Source organism: Arachis stenosperma, chromosome 7, assembly GCF_014773155.1.
Source record: "Arachis stenosperma cultivar V10309 chromosome 7, arast.V10309.gnm1.PFL2, whole genome shotgun sequence".
In the NCBI taxonomy this organism is placed as follows: domain Eukaryota; kingdom Viridiplantae; phylum Streptophyta; class Magnoliopsida; order Fabales; family Fabaceae; genus Arachis; species Arachis stenosperma.
Genome location: NC_080383.1, coordinates 90,872,870 through 90,892,142, shown reverse-complemented (window position 1 = coordinate 90,892,142; position 19,273 = coordinate 90,872,870). Strand labels below are relative to the sequence as shown.

Genomic DNA, 19,273 nt, shown 5'->3' with positions numbered 1-19,273 from the left:
AGACCTTTCAAATCTTATGTTATTGAGTCAAACTAATAATTTTTAATAAATCAAATCAATAATTTTTTAAAATAAGTTTATAAATCATATTTTAAAAATGAAATTACTTTTCATATATTTTTACAAAAATTGGACAACATCTCCCTTTAAAATTGGATTTCACCACACTTTTTGGGTCCTAACCGAACCATTCTCAACTTTTTTTTAAATCATTTTCAATAACTCAAACTAATTCCAATATCAAAAATCATTTTCAAATCTCAATTTAATACTAACAAATCAAACCAAAACCAATCTTACCAATTAACCACTCACAACAATGAAACCAGTCATAATCACAGCCACAATTCAACCAATTTCATCACATTCAATTATATTCACAATCACCAACAATATCAATTTTATCTATTTTCATCAGTTAATCAAACGAGACATTTATGAATTATTTGCAGCTATTCACTAAATTTCAATGGCATTCGTAAATTAAAACAGTTAATTTTAAAATAAATCCCCGTATGAAATTAAAATCATCGAAAATTTTGAAAAAACTTTTTGACCGAGCTGCTAAAAAGGAAAGCGTTAGAAATTGTTTGGGATTCCTAGAACTCCAGTTAGCCAAATTTAAGGGGAAAATGACCTACGTCATCGTCAATTTCTACCGAAAAAAAATAATGCCAATATATAAAGGAAAAATATACGAACACTTTTATCGAATTAGATTTTCAATTGGAGTTACGAATCTCAAGAAATCGAAGTTGAAATTTTATCGGGGGTTCACGGTTTTCTTTCTCTCCCTCGGCTCTTTGATTTCTTTTTTTTTTCTTCAAAGCATGAACAACCATGCGTGTATGAGGATGATTAATGGAATAAAAGAAAACATGTGTCAATTATGTATGTATATGATTATATATAAACATGCCACGTTTGGCTTTTGCTTGTTTTTGTTTCTTTAGGCTTCGGCCACTAATATAATAATAATAATAATAATAATAATAATAATAATAATAATAATAATAATAATAATAATAATAATAATAATAATAATAATAATAATAACGATAGTTATAATATAATTATAACAATAATAATAATAATAATAATAATAATAATAATTAATTTAATTTTTGTTTTATTAATTTATTTTTTAATAAATAATTTAAATTTAATAAAATAAGTAATAGTTAAATTAAATTTGAATAATCATAAAATTTTATTTAATTATTTTTATTAAAAATAATTTTCTCAAAAAATTACATCTCAATATAATATATTAACTCATAAATAATTAATTATTTAATTTTCAAAAATCCATATTTTACATATTAGATTATATATGGATTACCTTAACACATGGTGAATATATTGTAAAGACAGAAAAAAATAAGGCGAATGGTGAGTTTCAATAAAGTTAGGTGAAGGTGATGTTGATGATGATATAAATACAATAATAAGCAGCCTCAATTTGACCATCTTTTTAATTATACTTGTTGCTTGATTAAGACCATTGAAAGAGGTACTAAACTCTATTTAAGAATTTACTGGTTGACTAATGAGTTGCTATATGCACAAGGTAAGATTCGAATTTTTGACACTTAATTAAATAGATTAGTGAGCTATCCACTAGGCCAACCCAACTTGGTTCTCCATTTAAATATTTAATTAGCTTTTTGGTCTCCATATAGAAAAAATATTATTTATTGTAATTATAATTGCTACCTGTTTCCCTCAACAATTATAAGTGTCATGTAATTTAGGCCGGGAAGAAGCAAGGCCTTTTCACTAAGAAGGGCTTGTGGGCTATAGCTTCTGTTTAGTTGCATTTACATCCAACTTCTACAAATTGATCCAATTAGCCCAAAACATATTGGCCCAATATCATAGTAAAAGCTAAATGCCCTAGTCCATTAATACTAGATAGAGATACGAGGCTGGGTTGAAACAATGAGATGGAAGAAATAAATCAAATTGTTAATAGAGGAGGTGAGTACAATTATTGATGATAACCCAAGTAGCACAGCTGCACAGGTTTATTTGTATGGTGACAATTGAAGAATGACAAGCAAGTTGTCCACAACCCTAACCCTACCAAAAGCATTTACTACCTCTTCACTATTGAATTCCTCTGACCAAAAACACACCACCACTCATAAGACATGCCCCACATTCTGCCTTAAATTCGGCATTTGCATTAATATGGGAGAATGTCCGGCGTTACCAATTTTAGCCTACTCCATACTATCTTTTATCTTTTTAATATAATAGAAATTTCATTAGCATTTTCTCTTGTGTTGATTTGCCAAATTATATTGATCCCCCCTATCAGTATCATAAGGTCTAATATATATATATATCTGCTGGTCGCCTTTTCCTTTTGGAAGTTTCAGAAATGCTCAAGTCATTAGAGGGCCAATGCAATGCATTGATTGATTATTTGATAGATATTGATGTACACCCTTACTTATTTCGTTTTGTCTTCTCTTCATATTTGGCAACAAAAAAAAAATATTAACGAAAAAAATTAGAACATGTCTTATTTACTATTCATAAATTATAGTTGGGTTGTAAATTTTCGAACCGGACCGAAAATTATCGCAAAATCGAATAAAAAATTACAACAATTGATTTAAAAACAGAAAAAATTGGTTTTTTTTTTCTTTTTATAATAAAACCGATTGGTTCGGTTCGATTTTCGGTTGGCTCGATAGAAATCGAATTGAATCGAACCGAACCGAAAATATGCATCCATATCAATATTTTAATCATTTTAACTTTTAACCAAACAACAAAAACTCCCAATCCCTAACTATTTCAATGTTTTACTCTTATTATTTTAGTTTATTAACTATTTTAAACATCTAGTTATTGGGATTCATATTTTACTCATTAAGAATCAAAAATCGAAAAAACTGTTGATTCGGTTTGGTTCGATTCGATTGTTGTAAAAGCAACAAACCGAATAATTGTGTATTTATAGAAATCAAACATATCGGTTTGATTGGTTTTTTGTCCAAAACCGAACCAATAACACTCCTAAATTATTGTAATAGTTTTTTTTTTTGTTTTTTGTCTTCTTAATATTACGATAGCTAGACATGCATCCACTCTTCCTTCAATTCAAGGATACACAAAAACACTACTTCTAATTAAGTATAGCACTATATGCGTATTGAATTCATACCTATATGCATTAATAATAATACATAATACGCACGTATACGTTAGTTTTAATATATTCAATGGTTCTACTGCATGCCTTAACTTTCTGGGTACAAAGTCACCTACCTTATTAATTTTACGTACTGATCGGGAAAGAGATCTGCATCTCTCACTATGTCACACAAAAACGATAAAAGAAACATCAACGTTCACCGATTTGTAAACAATAACAACAACAGGCAACATCATCATATCTGTCACGTTATACATATTTGTATGTCTATCATCACAAGTTTTATTCACTCAACTCATTATCAACTAACTCGTCTTGTCTTCTAGTATCTACGTAATTATAACCATAGATTATATATACTTTTTTACTGAGAACTCATTTTTTGTATACTTACTTGAATTCGTGATACTATATAGGTAGAAACTCACGTGTAGTTGTTTTCATGAGAAGTTGACATTTAAAAAATGTTAGATGGTTTGACAAATCAACGTCTAACTGTTATTAACTATCAACTTCGCATGAAAACAAACAACTGCATGAGTCTTCACCTACGATATAACGCAACTCTCACTTTCAAGCGATTATGCAGAAAACAAAGGGAAATGATATTTACAACCATGTTTTATGTTTGTTTTTCTTGAGCACTTTTCTTTTATGATATAAAAGATAAATTACTTATCAATTATTTGTAATACCAAAGTTAAAAAGATGTACAAAAATAAAGATAATACATATAAGATTTCTAGAATAGATCAGAAGAAAGGTATTTGATGAGGTTGTTGACCTGCAGACTTGTTCTTGAAAACAAGAGGTGGTTTAACTGATCTGATTAAGGCCCAGTTAATCCCCTGAAAGAACTCATGTCTCTTAATCTCACAAGATCCACTGTTGTATCCCATTCTCTTCTTTGGATTCTTGATAAGAAGCTTCCCAATAAGATCCTCTGCCTTGGCAATATCCTCCCCAGAATGTGTTATTGTTCCTGATCTTGGGAAACTCAACCGTTTCCTGAGAATATTGTTCATTGTTTTGTCATGGCTTGTTGCATCTTTGAAAGGTGTATCTCCATATAAGAGCTCATAGAGGAACACACCAAATGCCCACCAATCCACAGCACTTCCATGGCCTAATCCCAAGATAACCTCTGGTGCCAAATACTCATGAGTTCCAACAAAAGAATGTGATCTTCCGTTGTTAGGCTCAGCTGAAATCTCAATCTGTTGTGCATGGCTATCACCACCAATAATGCTTGCTTTCTTCCTAGTGCTTCTAGAACCTATATGCTCATAACCATATGAATCGCTGCAACACAGCATTGGCTTATTCTTCTTCATGATCCTATTGTTGGAAACTTGTTTAAGAAGAGTGGGGTGAACTTCCAAGTGAAGAGAGAGATCAAAATCAGTGAGCATGATGTGTCCATCTTCTTGAATAAGCACATTTTCTGGCTTCAGGTCTCTATACACTATCCCCATCATATGCAGATATTCAAGAGCAACAAGCACCTCAGCCGCAAAGAATCTGTGACATGACTTATAATAATAATATATCATTCTTGAAAAAGAAAAGAAAAGAAAAGAAAAGATTTTTGGTGTGGCTAAATTACCTTGCTGTGGAGACATTAAAGTGAAGATCTGGCTGGTTCTGCTGAAGCGTGAACAAGTCGCCACCTGGGCAGTAATCCATGACAAAACATGTGTATTGATGAGCTTCAAATTTTGCATGAAGTGTTGGCAGAAAAGGGTGGTCAACAACACTCAGTACTTGTTCCTCCATCTCTGCTCTTTTCAGCTTCTTCTTCAGAGCCAGAGACTTTCTGTCCACTACTTTCATGGCATACAAACAATTGGGCTGCGGCTTCAAGGACTTGCTGATCTCACACAGGAACACTTTTCCGATATCACCTCGGCCTAGGAGGCGCAAGAGCCGGAAGTGGCCGAGCCTAAGCTGACCACCACGCTCTGCACAAAGCTTCTTCATTGCTTGAGAAGCAGGGTGGCTTGCTCTGTGTGGCCTTTGATTGTGATCTAAGGCATAACAATTGTTTCTGCACCGCAAATTATCACTCAAATCTGAAATGCTTCTGGAGACCCTATTCATTTTGCACCACTTCCACACTATTTGAGGAATTCTTTTAGGATCATCAATGGAAGAGTTTTCCTTAGCTTCTTTTATTAGTATTTTCTCTCCTTTTGGATGCTACTAGTAATCTTGTACTTTGCTTCAGTATTTATAGCGGGCTGTTCTTTTCTACTTAAAGATGGGATTACATTTAAATCCAACTTTTTAAACTTTCTATGCCAGTTGAGTAACATCCCCTGTGACACTAATTGCTTAGCAACATGATGTTACGGAAAAGAGTAATGGGTCAAAAACAAAAGGGAAAAACAAGGTATAGAAATAGTATTGGTTCCAAGTTCCAACGACACTTTGGCTCTAAACGAGTTTTACTTGCGGTGCATCGATTTGAAATAAAGCTAGCTAGCTAATAAAGGTGACTGTGATAGTAATCAAAGAAAACAAAATAGAATAGTGCTAAACGATATGAATTAGTTGGCACAATCTTTTTCTCTCCACCGTCCTCCTTTTCTCGCAATCATGCTGCCCTGCTTTAAATTCTACATAAAGAGAAGGATTCACGTCAATACGAGGAGATATACGTTTGGCAACTTAACAATTAACCTGCCTCGAATCTTAAGCATGCATGCATGCATGCATGCGTTCCGTTTGATAACTCCAACAATTTCTTCAAAGTGAATACTGGTATTAAAAACGTCATTTTTACATTAGTAATAGACTACACTTGCAGAATACTTGCTCATTTAGCATCATGTCCAAAATAGCAGACTATGCTCAGGCAATATCATTTTCATGTACATTCCAAATACGTATCCTACACCCCATTTTAGCAAAAAAATCACGATTGCCATTAGTATTGATTGAAACATTTCTTTCAATCTGGGTTTTACTCTAGTATCCTTTTCGGGTCCGGCTACTGGGACTAGCTACATTCCTAGCTCCGAGGGGTTCGGCTGAGCTGTGCAAGTTTCTATGACCAAGAGAGGAGCTTCCTCGATTTGCAGGAGATGCGGGTTGTCGAGGGGATCCTGAACTTGCTTCACTCCCTCTAGATGCCTCAGTCTCCAGACTTTTGGCTTCTTCACGCAGTGCTGCTAGCTGTTGTATCAAAATCATAAGTGCAACACATGGTTAAATGATTGACCAGACGTTGATTAGCAGATGTGAATAAACAAATATTTCATTAGCTAGGCTGCAAGAATCTAGTGGGCAAGATCAAGAAGCAACTAGATCTAAATCAACACAGAACAAAATGAAATTAGTTCCCAATACAAATAAGGGCGTTCTGTTTTTTTTTTTTTTTTTTTTTTTTCGGAAGAAGGATTTTATGTGAAATACTCCAAATCTATAGAACTCAACAAAACACTGGGAATAAAGCCAACAAAACTATGGTATTGTGACTTGAAAATTTAATACATACCCGAATTTCAGTCTCTCTGAGTCGATCTTGAAGTGAATTTATTGCAGGACTTAAACTGTAAAGTGAGAAAGCAGAATGTGTTTATTTAAAGACTAACACGAAACAAAGAAAAGAGGAATTGAAGAATGGAGACTTTGCTCTGACCAATATTCCATCAGTTTGCACAAGGAAGCCTGATAAGTTGAGGTGTGATGTATGAAGGTGAGTGGATGCACTTTCCCATCCCTACAAAAGAAACCAATAGGGAAAATTAGAGTGACCACAACATATATAAAATTTAAGTGAACAGAATGCTTTCATTTTGCCAGAAAACAAAAAAGCTTCCATAGAAATTTGACATTTGTATTAAGAATTAGCATCTAGCATATCAAATTATCACCTCATATTTTGTAAGATGGCTTGGTTATATGCACTTCGTTCCTCTTCAAATAGTACATGTTGCAGATCCGTGTACGACGACAGGGGCAAATCAAGGCTGATAAGAGACAAGGCTGGCAAAACATAAAGGGGAATTTCTTTTCTTACATACTCTGCACCACTGTCATTAAATAAAACCCAAGATTTGAGAAACTATCTTGTCAGCCTCAATGCCTCATAAAGATGAAACATGGTTTACCTGACCAATCATAATAAAATGGAGACAGAAAAATGAAATATCAGACTTCTTATGAACGTTTATCTCCATCTCCTAAATGATTATGGTTTTTAATAGAAAGTTTTCAGTTGAAATGTGCCCAGAAAAGTTTCATGTAAGAAACGATAGAAAAATCAGCATGAGGAGTCTAGAGAGGAGTTTTGTTAATAGAGGTGAAACAGATGTTAAGTTCTTTTCAAAATATAAATTGATATTAGTGCCTTCCCATATTATTCCTAGTTTTTGTTTGCATTTGTAAGTACCCTGCAGTTATCCCAATGTCATGCCTCATGTTCCCTTGTATAGCAAAGGGACATGAGAGGATCCTAATCCCAAAAATAGGAATAAATTATTGAGTTGATAACAACAAAGGTATTCAAGGTGAATTACGTACTCATCTATACCTCATGTCCAAATTAGAACGGTGCACAGCTTCCTGCATACTTTCTGACATATCCATGGGATCAACATCAACAATGGAGACGTCTGAATTGTTAGGATGGTAGTTCACTCCCCCTTTTTCTCTCCCCATATAGTTGGCATCGGCATTATCAAAGAAATACCCCAAGTCTGAAGATTTCCCCACACCCTAGCCAAAAAGTATATAATTACAAAAATTAGAGAAAGCGTGAAGTAATTTTATCCTGCAGAGAAAAAAGTATGAGCAGAATTCTGCCCATAGAACAACCTCAAGGGACTGAACGAATCTCCCATAATATCAAAAACTAACTCTTTAAGATGGCATCACATTCCATGATATGAACAAAAATGTATACACAAAGCCACTATAATCGAAGATGAACATCTTTCATATAAATCATGCAGATCAATTAGTTTAGACGAATATTACAATATAGAATCATCCAATATCTACTTTTCACATGTTGCAAATGAGACAGATATTTGATCTCAGAATTCACAGTCACCTCCTCATCAAGCATACATACGCACTTTAACTATAGTATCATTAGGAAACAAGCTATTATAAAAACACGCATTAATATTCATGAAATGCATTGTTCAACATGATAGATATACACCGCAGCTCACTAATTTTACAATTCAGATTCAATAATGGCGCATATTCTACACTCTAAAAGAAAAAGGAGTACCTTAGCAGCTGGAGATGCAATTCTGGAATCACCAGTGTCCTGCTCGGGACTGTCGGGCTTGAATTGAGCAGATCTGATGGACACATTCTCAGAGGAACTGGGCGAGGAATCGATATCGATAACGGAAGTTCGAATGAGATGGTTCTTGCCATCAGAGGACTGGAAGGCAATGACCTGAATCCTACCGACCTTGTTGGCGTCATGGCTGAAACAGGAGAAGATGAGGCCAATGAAGCCGGAATCGAGGAGCTGGTACATGGCCTGGGTGCGGACATCGACGTGGGAAGGGAGGACGGTGATGTGAGGGTGTGAGTGGTACCAGCCGATGACGCGGGTGGTTCTGCCGGTGGAGGAGGTCATGCGGTCTGCGAGGGCGGAGGCGGCGGCCAGCTGCTCGGGGTTGGTCTCGACACGGTCCTTGCGGCGATCGGAGCGAGTCTGGGGGGATGCTCCCCAAATGAGAGCGGTGACGTGGCGGCCGTCCTTGGAGTGGTGGATGTCCCCCAAGAGGAGGCCCATGATCTCTTCTGTCTCCGTCGACAATGCGTGCGTGGCGCATGTCAGCCACACCTCCTCCGACATCTTCACCCCCGTCAGTGACATCCTCTCTTCTTCTTCTTCTTCTTCTTCTTCGCTCACTCAAAACCCTTCTCTCTTTCTCTCACTCAACCCAGCTATTCAGATTTCTCTCCTTCTCCCCTTCTCTGATTTTTTATGCAAATTATTATTAGTGTTTTCAGTTTGAATGCCTTTGTAAAGAAAAAATAATATTACTTATATATATGAACATCTCAATTAGGGTAATAAATTAATAAAAAAACCCCCAAAAAATAATATGTCTTGTGAGGAAGTAAAAGTGTAAGTCTGTAAGATGTCAAAGTATATTATTTTCAAAATAATTGAGGAAGTAATAATGTAAATATGTAATATGTTTTTTTTTTGGTCAAGTGGATTGGACAGATAGAGGCCTCAAGGCCCAATATTATAAGATGGATAAAGCCCAAAGGAAAAAAAATAATACAACAAAAGCCTAAGCTCTTCTTCTACAAAAGACAAAAAAAAATGGTCTTCTTGTACAGCCTACAGGCCGGTGCATAGAAACCCCAATTTCACGACGACGCAAAACTTGAATAACAACCTGTGCTGGCAAGTGGTAATGGCATCTTCTCCCAAACCATAACAACATATTAGAAGGGATAGTAGCAGGGACGAGCATGGCGGCATCGTTATCAAGCATCCTCTTCAAGGGATTAGCTTCTCGTTCTCGTTCTCCTTCTCTTGCAACTCCGGTAACGCTCCAAAACTCTTGAAATTGGAATTAGGTAACGCTGGAGATGGGGATTGTTTTGTCGGGATCCAGATATTGCTTTGCTTTCTTCTCAGCTGATTATCATTATAATTATTGTTGTTGAAATCTAGAAATTTTCTTCGCTTTTCTCATTATGTCGAAACAATTTTGTCGATTCTTTCCCTAATAAAAGATTTCGGATTCAATGTTTCCAGTTATCTAATTATGGAATGAGATACTTCACGACGGTGTCAAATGATCCTGACACTCATGACGATTTCAAGCCAGCTAATAAACTTGAGAATTCTGGCATTTCCTTGGCAGATGTTGTTGAGAAGGTGAATTATCTCATACTTGAAAGCTTTATCACCTGTTTCTTGTTTTCATAATGGCATGGTGAACTGTGTGACTTGAACTGTGTTTTGCAGGATGTCAAAGAGAATCCCGTTATGCTTTACATGAAAGGTGTGCCTGATTTTCCACAGTGCGGATTTAGTTCACTTGCTGTTAGAGTTTTAAAACAATATGGTGAGTAAATACAATTTTATAAGCTGCATTCTCAGTTATACAAGAAATATGTTCTGTGCTTGTATCTTCATGTTAGGAATGTAGTTTCTCCTCATGTTCCCAAATAATCTACCTATCTAACTACACAATGTGTTGCTCGTTATGGGTGTAGTATTACATTTTTAACAAACCATATAGTGATTCATTTTTTAAGGCATAATTTTCTCCTCATTGATGAATTATGTTCTTTTAGTTTACAGTAATTTGTGTCCAATGTGAATTTGTATTCATAAACCGTAAGTTGAGACTATAATTATATTGTGCTATTACAGATGTTCCCATTAGTGCCAGGAACATTTTGGAGGATCCCGAACTGAAAAGTGCTGTAAAAGCTTTCAGGTACATTCATGCTTTCATTTATGTGTTGCTTTCTACTTCATAAGAGTAAATTATTTCATTTTGCCAGTGCATTTAAAGTGGTGTAGTTATGAGTTCAGATCAAGGTAGAAACTCAGTTGCAGTCGACTTCACGTGAAGTTGATACCTGAGAGCCGTTAAATGATTTGACTAATTTGACTAAATTTTTATCTAACGACTCATAAATATCAACTTCACGTGAAGTCGACTTCACCTGAGTTTTCACCTCAGATCAATTGTTCATGATAGTTCTAGAAGGGAAGTGCTAACAAGTTAAATTACTTATGACATACCATTCTCCCGTGTTTTTTTCCCTGTGCAGTCATTGGCCAACATTTCCACAAGTTTTCATCAAGGGAGAGTTTATTGGCGGATCAGATATTATCCTTAATATGCACCAGGTTAGTTCACACTTCATTCGTTAATCTTTTGTACTTATTATTTTGTACTGTGTTTAAAATAATTTGCATTCATGTAGAATGGTGAGCTGAAGGAAAAGCTTAAAGATATTACATCCAAGAAGTAAAAGCACAACTATGGTGATGAAATTTGAGAGTAAATTAGCTTAGAAAAACTTGTTTGATGTATTACTCTTGTTTTTGGCCGAAAGATGCCATTATGTGACTTTTTGGTATCGGATTATATTGATAGTAATAAGTTTGTTTGCAAATAAAAATTTACTGCTAGTTCTGAGGTATTTCTTTGTATGAGAATTTTCGTGGATGTTCCTTGCCTTAATCTTCTCCAACAGTTGGGACTTGGGACTGAACTTCTTTTCAGTCAGTCATGTTATTGTGAACAAACTTGATATGTTGCGGAATAGTTACTCTATGAAAATAAACCAAGTTGGGGTTGGTCTAGTGGTTAGCTACTAGTCCGCTTAAGCAAGTGTAAATACCATGGGAAACAAAAAAAAAGTTACCATACGGAAATAAGACTAACAAATTGTTGCTTGAAACGAAAACATGAGATATGTTATCAACAGTTTAGAAAATGGAGAAATAAATACGCATAGCAGAATTCGATGGAATATCATTTTTGTTTGAAAATACGCATAGCAGAATTTGATCTTCTAATCTAATCTTCCTTTGGAGCTAATCGATGCGCAATGCGATTCCACGAATATATGTATTTCTCTAAAATGGCAAACATAGTATTACGGCAATTACATAAACTGTCCTAAAATGAATATTACGGCAATTTTATAAAGGAGACCCTCCAATAAAGACGTCTAAAATATCTTTTTTTAAAGATATTTTTTAATAATTAAAATTTAACACATAATTGATTAAATCGTGTTATTTTTTTTATTGAAATTAGACAAACAAATTAATTTAACTAAAAATGGTAAATCAAATTTTGAATCGATCTAAATTAATATTATTTTTTATAAAAAAATTATTACAATACCCTTATCATAAAAAATGACTAAAATACTTTTATTATATATATTAACTTTGAGAATTCTAAATTCTAATTCCTTTTTTTCTTCTGCCATCATGAGGATTCAGAGTATATATATATATATATATATATATTATAGATATTAATTTAGACCGATTCAAAATTTAATTTATTAAAATTTTGGCTTAGTCTAATTTTAATAAAAATAACACAATTTAATTAATTATATGTGTTAAGTTTTAATTATTTAAAAAACATCTAAAAAAAGACATTTTTCGCATCTTGATCTAAGTTGCTCTCATTTTATAAAACTGCCATAATGCTAATGTCATTTTATACACTTTTTTTTGTAGTGATATATATATATATATATATAATTTATACACAAATACATACTAAATAATACAAATGAGTTAAATCAATATTTCTATTTATTTTTCTTTTTTATTTTACTAACAAAGTTTCTTTAAACATTCTTTTTAACTCGTTTTTATATGGATTCTCACGCGTGAGTTATCTTCAGTTAGTCAATTCTGCATCTTATCATGCTTAAAAACCAACTCTAAACTACAACTTCTTCTTCTACCACTACTACTACTACTACTACGGCCAAAAACCAATGCTGCATCTGCATCTCGAGAAGCAGCCCTATCTTTTCCTGAAGGAAGCACTGCAGATCGAGCCACATTCATGCCTTATATTAAAATGAACAGTTTTAATATATTATAAATTATACTTCAAATAATATCTATATACTTTTAAATTTTAATACATGACGTAGACTATCATTACTAATAAAACAAAATTTTATATATACAAATTAGATATATTGTTTTTTTATGATTATAACATTTCAAGAAAAAAGACACAATACTAAAACAATCCATTATTTATGTTGATAAACAAAATCAATACAAAATATTAATTTAGTTTTAAACTTCTTTATAATAGCAAATAAAATTTAGGACTTGCTTGAATGCTATTTTTAGAAAAGATTTTTTTTTTAATAATATTTTTTTAAAAGATCTTTTACAAAAATAAAAGTGATTTATATTTGGATATCTCATGTAAAAAGATCTTTTTATCTATTAATTATAATTATATTTGGATAAAATAAAATAAAAGTATTTTTGTTTATTTATTATGTGAAAAATATTTTTTAAGTAAAAAGATCTATTAAAAAAATATAAATTGTAATTTTTCAAAAATGATGTTTTTATTTTTATTTTTATAGTGTTTTTACTTTTATTCTTACTATTAAAAATTTATCAAACACACTAAAAAATAAGAAAAATATTTTTTTATTGAAAAATGATATTATTTTTATAGATTTAATGACTCTCAAATTTCAAGGTGTTTTGAAGCCTGCAAATTAATGACAACAATTAAAAATGTTAAAAATGTATCTATATTATTAGATTAGAGAAAATGAGACCTCAAGTAGATGTACCTGTATGTGACATTATCCCATATTTTGACAGTAGAATCCTCTGAAGCTGTTATTATAATTGGAAGCTCAGAATGAGAGCACACTGCTATGACATTGTTTCCATGTCCCTTCAAGTGTTTGTACAGAGTTTTTAGAATGATAATCCCACACTTTTACAGTGTAATCATCAGAACCACTTATAAGATATTCTTTATCATGGCTTATGAAGTAATTAGCACAATTCACTCCTTTCAAGTGTCCATCCAGGGTCACAATTGGAGCAGAGGAATCAACACTCCAAATCTACAAATGAAGACACAATGGAATCAAAGTGTTAACTACTAATGAGTTGATTAGACTAATACAAAGACATTTTACTTGTCTTTATATCTGTATTATTCTCTAAACAGGTTTATATCTTTTAATTAATATCTCTGTATTTTTATTCTGACCATAGAACCAATAATTAATTAATTATACCTTTAAAGTCCCATCAAGGGATGCAGTAGCAAAGGTAGATGGATCCTTGGGGTTAAATGCTACACTCATCACATAATGTGAGTGTCCTTGAAAGGTTTTAAGACAAGCCCAACCCTTCTTCCAATCCCACAATTTTAGAACATTGTCATCAGAAGCTGACACAATTTTAAACTGATTTTTGTGTAAGAAAACGCAAGAAACATTGTTACAATAATTAAAACTGCAAATCTCTTACAATCATTAAAATTAAAACTACAAAGCTCTCCCATAAGATAATACAAGTGTCCAAGTGTCTAGGCTCTAGAATAATAATAGTTAGAGAAATACATAGAAAACACATTGATAACTCTTATTGCTGCTCAGGAACAAGACAAAAAGGGACCCCAGAAAATGAAATCTCTCCTACATACATATATATATATATATATCTATACCCCAAGAACTGTTGCCATGATCTATATCTACTTGTGCTTATGCTTTGTGCATCTCCATACAAACTTGTTATGGAGATCCCTCAAGGCCTAGCTTGGAGTTAAGCCAGTTGCATACCTCATCCATCTCTCTTGGAACTGTATAGTGACCAATCCTGCACAAACACACAACCAACAACTCAGATACATAGATAATTGCTTTAACTTAAAACTCAAACTTGTGTTGTGTCTCATTTTGCTATAAAATCAACTTACCCATCATAGCTTTTGAATGCAACATATCGAAATCCTGCTGAACATAAGCATTGGGCTGATTTCTCTCCATATTTGCATGGAACTACATCATCACCTGCAAAATGAAACTTAATGATGCACACATTTGCTTTTACTTGAACCTCTAGAATTATAGTCAATAATGATACTTACATATTCCATGACACAGCAACATGGGTAATGAAGCAGCTCGCCTTCTTGATTCATGTGACACTTCTATCTTGTTCCTTAAGCTCCTACAGTGACAAGTAACAAGTTTCAACCACAAAAAACAAAAGATATTATTGTTCTTGATTCAAATAATTTTATAATAATATACCTTGAGCCTGGAAGCCAGCCACTTAGTCCAACAACAGCTCTTAAGTTGACAGGGTATGGGATGCCATTTCCATACCTTCCCATAGCAAAACATGTTGCAGAGTAAAGTGCTATTGCTGCACCCATACTGAACCCTCCTATTCCAACTTTCACTGTCACATCAATGAAAAATTCATCAGAAAAATGAATCAATTCTCAACTTGGCAATTATTTAGGCCTGGAAAATTTGTTACCATCAGCTGGTTCTGTTGACAGCAAGTTAGCTATGTGTGCTGCTGAGGCATCTAAACCTTCCCAATCATCCGGACCCTCTTCTGAGAGTTCTCCCACATCAAACCCTGTTCAATAATTTTCTATCAGCATGTTACTTATCAGTAGAAAAGATTAGCAGTAGATAAGGATTTGTGATTACATGCAGTGCAAGGAAAGCCTCCAAGTATGGCCACAGGACGGGTAGGAGCAGTTGGGCAAATCCATTTTATCTGCACCATATCATATCATAAGATTAAGAAACATTTTATGATATTATATTATATTATATTATAGTACTTATCTAAATATTATAGGCACCTAGCTAGGGAGAGTAGTATACTAGAGAAGCAATTAAGAAATTCTCAAATGGAGTGAAGGAATAAATATTCTTACATTTGGAAGTGGAAGAGATTCCAGGAGCTGAGATGAGCTGCAAACAAAACAAACTCAAATTCAGGAAATCACAAGTTTCCTTACATAAGTTACTACTCAAACTCAGCCATGCATTTATGCTTCATTTTCAATAGATGTTAGAGAATAATTCTAGAATTTATCAACTGCCCTTCATAGAAATATATTCTTCTGTCAAAAGTGATGTATAGTTGTTCATTTTTTGATCCAGAAACAAGTTAAGTGAGGCTGTGGTCCCCTAGTTGAGAATTTAGTATATACTCTTGTTAATTTCGAACTTCCAAAATCAAAATCACAACAAACCACCACTTTCTTTAGCAGAATTTATTCCATATATGCAGAATCTCAACATTGAAAACCCTCATTAGGGAAAATTCAATTCTGATTTCCACTCATATATTTAGACATTCTTGCTCTCAAAAGTTTCATCCTTCATTTACGGATCATGTACTTGAAACAAAGAAAAGAATGAAGCTGAACACAAAAAGAACAAAAATAGGACAAGATTCTTGGATTGGAAAGTTGTGAATTTTAGATCCAGAGTACATGTAAACCCCTTGAGCTCCTTAAGCAAAAATAATTTAGTTTGCAGAAAGTTAACAATTAATATATTTATGAAGAGGTTTTATATCTACTTTTTCCTCCTTTTGTTAACACTCAATAGTATTTCTACACTTATCAACTGTATACTTTTTTGAAAGAAAAACAAAAAAAAAGAGCTTGGGACAGAAAAAAGGTCATTAGAAAACAACAAAAGGATAATACAGAACCAAAAAATTGTAACAAGGTTGAAGAGATGTTATGGCATCCATACCTCAAACCATTATCACCAAGACCATGCAGCCATACTATGGTGGCTTGGTGTTTTCCTTTTGGCCTCACTACATGTGTCTTCCCGAACTCAAAAGTTCTTCGAGCAGTTCGGCTACCTGCAATTGTAAGCCAGAAAGATACTACTTAATGGCATATCAAGTTTGAACTTTGAAGAGTAGGAAACAAGTCATGATAATATTTCAAATGGACAAAGAAAATCATGATCAAAGTTAAACAATGCAGCAACTTCAAGGCAGAAATAAACACATGTAACTATCTTAAATATAACAATCTGCAAAGTAACCTGCTGAATTTCATGCAAAGTGCAAGGAAGAATAAAGGAGTATGAAGAGGAAGGAGCAAAGGAAGAAACCTGAACCCATGTAAGGATGTCCATAGCTCATTTTTGGTGTCCAAAGCAGTGACAGCTACTACTACAACTCTACGAGTGCAATGAGTATGAAGAGTGTTCTGCAATGAAGAAAATGAAAGGATGGTGAGGCCTATTTTATACCAAGAATGGCATGGTGGAGTTTGGAATAAAATAAACGTGTGAATATGCACTGGCATGCCATGTATGCAATGCAATGCAATGCACTGCGCCTTGCAACCGCCTAGAAAGGGTATCCATGAAAAGGAGAGAGGGGAAAAGACAAAGACAAAAGCAAATGAACTTTTATGAGCAAAGAGAATCTAAGCAGAGCAAAGCACAATCATCCATTCTCCTAAACCGCACAGCTAGGAGAGAGTCTCAAAACACAGAGAATCTATGCCTTGTGGGCAGTGGCCACAAAATAAAGCAATACAAGCCACTATAAGCAACTCAAGAATATTACTGAAAACATGAAGGAATAACCTAAGTTTGTAAAAAAGAAAAATATCTTTTCACAATCATTTGTTTATGAATTTCTGCATGACTGATGGATACCCATTAACCTCAAAACCAAAGCTTTTTTTTTTTTTCAACTTTTTATTTTCCCTGCTCAAATTGTCAAAGAAAGAAGTAAAGCAATGGAAACCACCAAGAATTTGCAGCTGCAAAAGGAAGCTGAGCTTCTTGGTATTTTCCCTTAGCTTTTTTTTTTTTTTTCCTCTTGCTCTCAGGTCTTAACACATGGCAGTAGTAATAGCATAACAACCAAGCTCACTAACCTGAACTAGAACTTGCAATTTGAATTGACAACAATGAAAAGCATGTAAGCTTTTTAATCTAACCTTGTTCCTCTATTTTGCTTTCTGACTTGCAATTAAACTTGGTATGGAAAGCTCACACCCCACTTGAAGAAAAGTCTTGTTTGTTTATACTCATGAGAAACAGCATGTGTCCAAATGCTAGTAGACCTTCCCTCTTATGCATAGTGACAAAATTAAAATAAAATAACTTAACTAACCTTCTCTTTTAACACACTAAGGTGAAAAATAACCTCCTAAAATTAAAGTCTTCAAGTGTTTATAGACCAGTAATTTGTTTAGAAGAAAAACAAAAGAAGATAGAAAATAAAAACTATATATGCAAAAGGAATCTATATATGCAAAGGCCATTGTTTTTATCAAATTTGTGTGGCATTATTAGCAGATTTTCTGCAAAATCTTTAGCTTTGTCAGTTAGAAAGGGATTTAGTGGACTCCAACTTGAAATATATCCCACTATCCAAGTTCTTTTAATTGGTTTTTATGTTATGGTGGTGGATTTTCCTGTTTTTTCTGTCTCCAAGTTGTGCTGATATATTTGTTTGCATTGCAGGTTTGATTCTCACAGTAATAATGAATGTATCAAATATGTAATTTATATTGCAAAGTGAAAAGTGGAGCTGGCATATATCCCAGGCTCAATCCAACAAGATAAAAATTTGAGAGGTATACAGAGGTAGAGGCACTATCACTATGTATAGGTCAATGAGTACATTCATTATGCACCACTATGTGTCTGCTACCCTATAGAATGGACCTTTCATGCTGCTTACTTGGATTTCTTAAATTGTTATATGCATATTTCTGTCCTTCCCTTCTTCCCACTAACTGGTTTTATATTTTTGCACCATGCTTTCTCAAGTTCTATGCTTGCATTGATGGAGATTCTGGACTAGAGTGAAAAACAATATCAAATTCAATATGCAAAGTATTGGGATGCAATCAACCTTCAGAAGAACTCATACTCCCAATTTTATTGTTTCTTTTTGCCTAATGTCAAACTCTCATCATGTATGAATATGATTCCTTCTTTCCTTCTTCTTGTTAATCTTATCAGAGCTTCCACCTTCTCTTCTCTACTCAAAATCATTACTTGTTTTTATATTTATTTCTATTATCTGAATATTAATAAAGGGCATTCAGTCATTCACCAAATGTAATCTAACAATACTAGCACTAACACTTGCTACTTTTAACTGCCATGCTTTAATAATAATAATTATGAAGTCTCATTTGGAATTCAGCAAAAAAGTATTCTGCTTTTGGAACTATTGATTAGATAAATCTAAAGAAAGGAGAAAAATTTAAAAGGTAAACATAATGAGAGATTTGAAAGTGAATTTTTTTTGGGAGTTCAGTAAAGGATATCTTATGAGATCTACATTGCCTGAAAAGAAGTTAAGTAGTAGGGCCTCTTCTTCAACACATAAGACACTGCTAATTCACAACAAAAGCGACATCAATATTAAACTGGTTGACTTAAACTCAGAATAACTTGCTGACATGGCAGCTTCCCATTGGTTGACCTCTCAATATGGTCGAGCATCTAATATCCCTAGGTCAAAAAAATTGTTGAATTATTATTATCATTATCATTATTTTTTCCCTCATCCAAGGAGAACTTAAAAAGCCTTTTTGTATTGTC

The 19,273-nt window shown here is 33.5% G+C and overlaps 5 protein-coding genes across 6 annotated transcripts; 1 reads left to right on the top strand and 4 right to left on the bottom strand.

Annotated features, from left to right (window-relative positions):
• Positions 1 to 3,921: 3,921 nt before the first annotated feature.
• LOC130940132 (protein kinase PINOID 2-like) lies at positions 3,922 to 5,269 on the bottom strand. Its single transcript, XM_057868180.1, has 2 exons — positions 4,776 to 5,269; positions 3,922 to 4,690 (listed from the first exon to the last, which is right to left on the bottom strand). The coding sequence occupies exons 1-2, from the start codon at positions 5,267 to 5,269 to the stop codon at positions 3,922 to 3,924; spliced, it is 1,263 nt and encodes a 420-aa protein (XP_057724163.1).
• Positions 5,270 to 5,933: 664 nt separating this feature from the next.
• LOC130941577 (uncharacterized) lies at positions 5,934 to 9,149 on the bottom strand. Its single transcript, XM_057870134.1, has 6 exons — positions 8,415 to 9,149; positions 7,707 to 7,891; positions 7,048 to 7,206; positions 6,813 to 6,893; positions 6,669 to 6,723; positions 5,934 to 6,346 (listed from the first exon to the last, which is right to left on the bottom strand). Exons 1-6 carry the CDS (start codon positions 9,015 to 9,017, stop codon positions 6,140 to 6,142), a joined length of 1,290 nt encoding a protein of 429 aa, XP_057726117.1. The 5' UTR covers positions 9,018 to 9,149; the 3' UTR covers positions 5,934 to 6,139.
• A 329-nt stretch (positions 9,150 to 9,478) lies between these two features.
• Positions 9,479 to 11,461, top strand: LOC130941578 (monothiol glutaredoxin-S15, mitochondrial). Its single transcript, XM_057870135.1, has 6 exons — positions 9,479 to 9,703; positions 9,918 to 10,040; positions 10,131 to 10,230; positions 10,542 to 10,608; positions 10,949 to 11,027; positions 11,105 to 11,461. The coding sequence occupies exons 1-6, from the start codon at positions 9,629 to 9,631 to the stop codon at positions 11,150 to 11,152; spliced, it is 492 nt and encodes a 163-aa protein (XP_057726118.1). The 5' UTR covers positions 9,479 to 9,628; the 3' UTR covers positions 11,153 to 11,461.
• Positions 11,462 to 12,557: 1,096 nt separating this feature from the next.
• LOC130940131 (coatomer subunit beta'-2-like) lies at positions 12,558 to 14,391 on the bottom strand. The gene is made up of 6 exons (XM_057868179.1): positions 14,374 to 14,391; positions 13,940 to 14,110; positions 13,637 to 13,762; positions 13,481 to 13,587; positions 13,370 to 13,395; positions 12,558 to 12,700 (listed from the first exon to the last, which is right to left on the bottom strand). The coding sequence occupies exons 1-6, from the start codon at positions 14,389 to 14,391 to the stop codon at positions 12,558 to 12,560; spliced, it is 591 nt and encodes a 196-aa protein (XP_057724162.1).
• On the bottom strand, positions 14,151 to 17,750 carry LOC130940580 (uncharacterized). Of its 2 annotated transcripts, none has more exons than XM_057868767.1 (10): positions 17,653 to 17,750; positions 16,811 to 16,908; positions 16,439 to 16,553; positions 15,607 to 15,643; positions 15,374 to 15,443; positions 15,195 to 15,299; positions 14,963 to 15,113; positions 14,797 to 14,879; positions 14,626 to 14,719; positions 14,151 to 14,525 (listed from the first exon to the last, which is right to left on the bottom strand). In XM_057868767.1, the coding sequence occupies exons 2-10, from the start codon at positions 16,839 to 16,841 to the stop codon at positions 14,441 to 14,443; spliced, it is 771 nt and encodes a 256-aa protein (XP_057724750.1). In that variant the 5' UTR covers positions 16,842 to 16,908; positions 17,653 to 17,750; the 3' UTR covers positions 14,151 to 14,440. The 2 variants fall into 2 exon arrangements, with proteins under 2 accessions (XP_057724750.1, XP_057724751.1); XM_057868768.1 differs by lacking the exon at positions 17,653 to 17,750 and adding an exon at positions 17,590 to 17,608.
• Between the last annotated feature and the right edge of the window lie 1,523 nt (positions 17,751 to 19,273).

What these genes read in the sequence shown, in the direction of transcription:
- LOC130940131 (XM_057868179.1), bottom strand. An exon ending in TGGGATAATGTCACATACAG is followed by an intron (nt 13,396 to 13,480) that starts GTACATCTACTT and finishes ATTAATTTGCAG; the next exon opens with GCTTCAAAACACCTTGAAAT. An exon ending in AAACACCTTGAAATTTGAGA is followed by an intron (nt 12,701 to 13,369) that starts GTCATTAAATCT and finishes CTCGATCTGCAG; the next exon opens with TGCTTCCTTCAGGAAAAGAT.
- LOC130941577 (XM_057870134.1), bottom strand. Translation starts at nt 9,017, where the DNA reads ATGTCACTGACGGGGGTGAAGATGTCGGAGGAGGTGTGGCTGACATGC. An exon ending in TTGCATCTCCAGCTGCTAAG is followed by an intron (nt 7,892 to 8,414) that starts GTACTCCTTTTT and finishes CTTTTTGGCTAG; the next exon opens with GGTGTGGGGAAATCTTCAGA. An exon ending in CGTTCTAATTTGGACATGAG is followed by an intron (nt 7,207 to 7,706) that starts GTATAGATGAGT and finishes ATTTAATGACAG; the next exon opens with TGGTGCAGAGTATGTAAGAA.
- LOC130940132 (XM_057868180.1), bottom strand. Translation starts at nt 5,269, where the DNA reads ATGAATAGGGTCTCCAGAAGCATTTCAGATTTGAGTGATAATTTGCGG. An exon ending in TTTAATGTCTCCACAGCAAG is followed by an intron (nt 4,691 to 4,775) that starts GTAATTTAGCCA and finishes GTCATGTCACAG; the next exon opens with ATTCTTTGCGGCTGAGGTGC.
- LOC130941578 (XM_057870135.1), top strand. Translation starts at nt 9,629, where the DNA reads ATGGCGGCATCGTTATCAAGCATCCTCTTCAAGGGATTAGCTTCTCGT. An exon ending in TGGCAGATGTTGTTGAGAAG is followed by an intron (nt 10,041 to 10,130) that starts GTGAATTATCTC and finishes TGTGTTTTGCAG; the next exon opens with GATGTCAAAGAGAATCCCGT. An exon ending in AGTGCTGTAAAAGCTTTCAG is followed by an intron (nt 10,609 to 10,948) that starts GTACATTCATGC and finishes TTCCCTGTGCAG; the next exon opens with TCATTGGCCAACATTTCCAC.
- LOC130940580 (XM_057868767.1), bottom strand. Translation starts at nt 16,841, where the DNA reads ATGAGCTATGGACATCCTTACATGGGTTCAG. An exon ending in AATCTCTTCCACTTCCAAAT is followed by an intron (nt 15,444 to 15,606) that starts GTAAGAATATTT and finishes GATATGGTGCAG; the next exon opens with ATAAAATGGATTTGCCCAAC. An exon ending in AGGCTTTCCTTGCACTGCAT is followed by an intron (nt 15,300 to 15,373) that starts GTAATCACAAAT and finishes ATTATTGAACAG; the next exon opens with GGTTTGATGTGGGAGAACTC.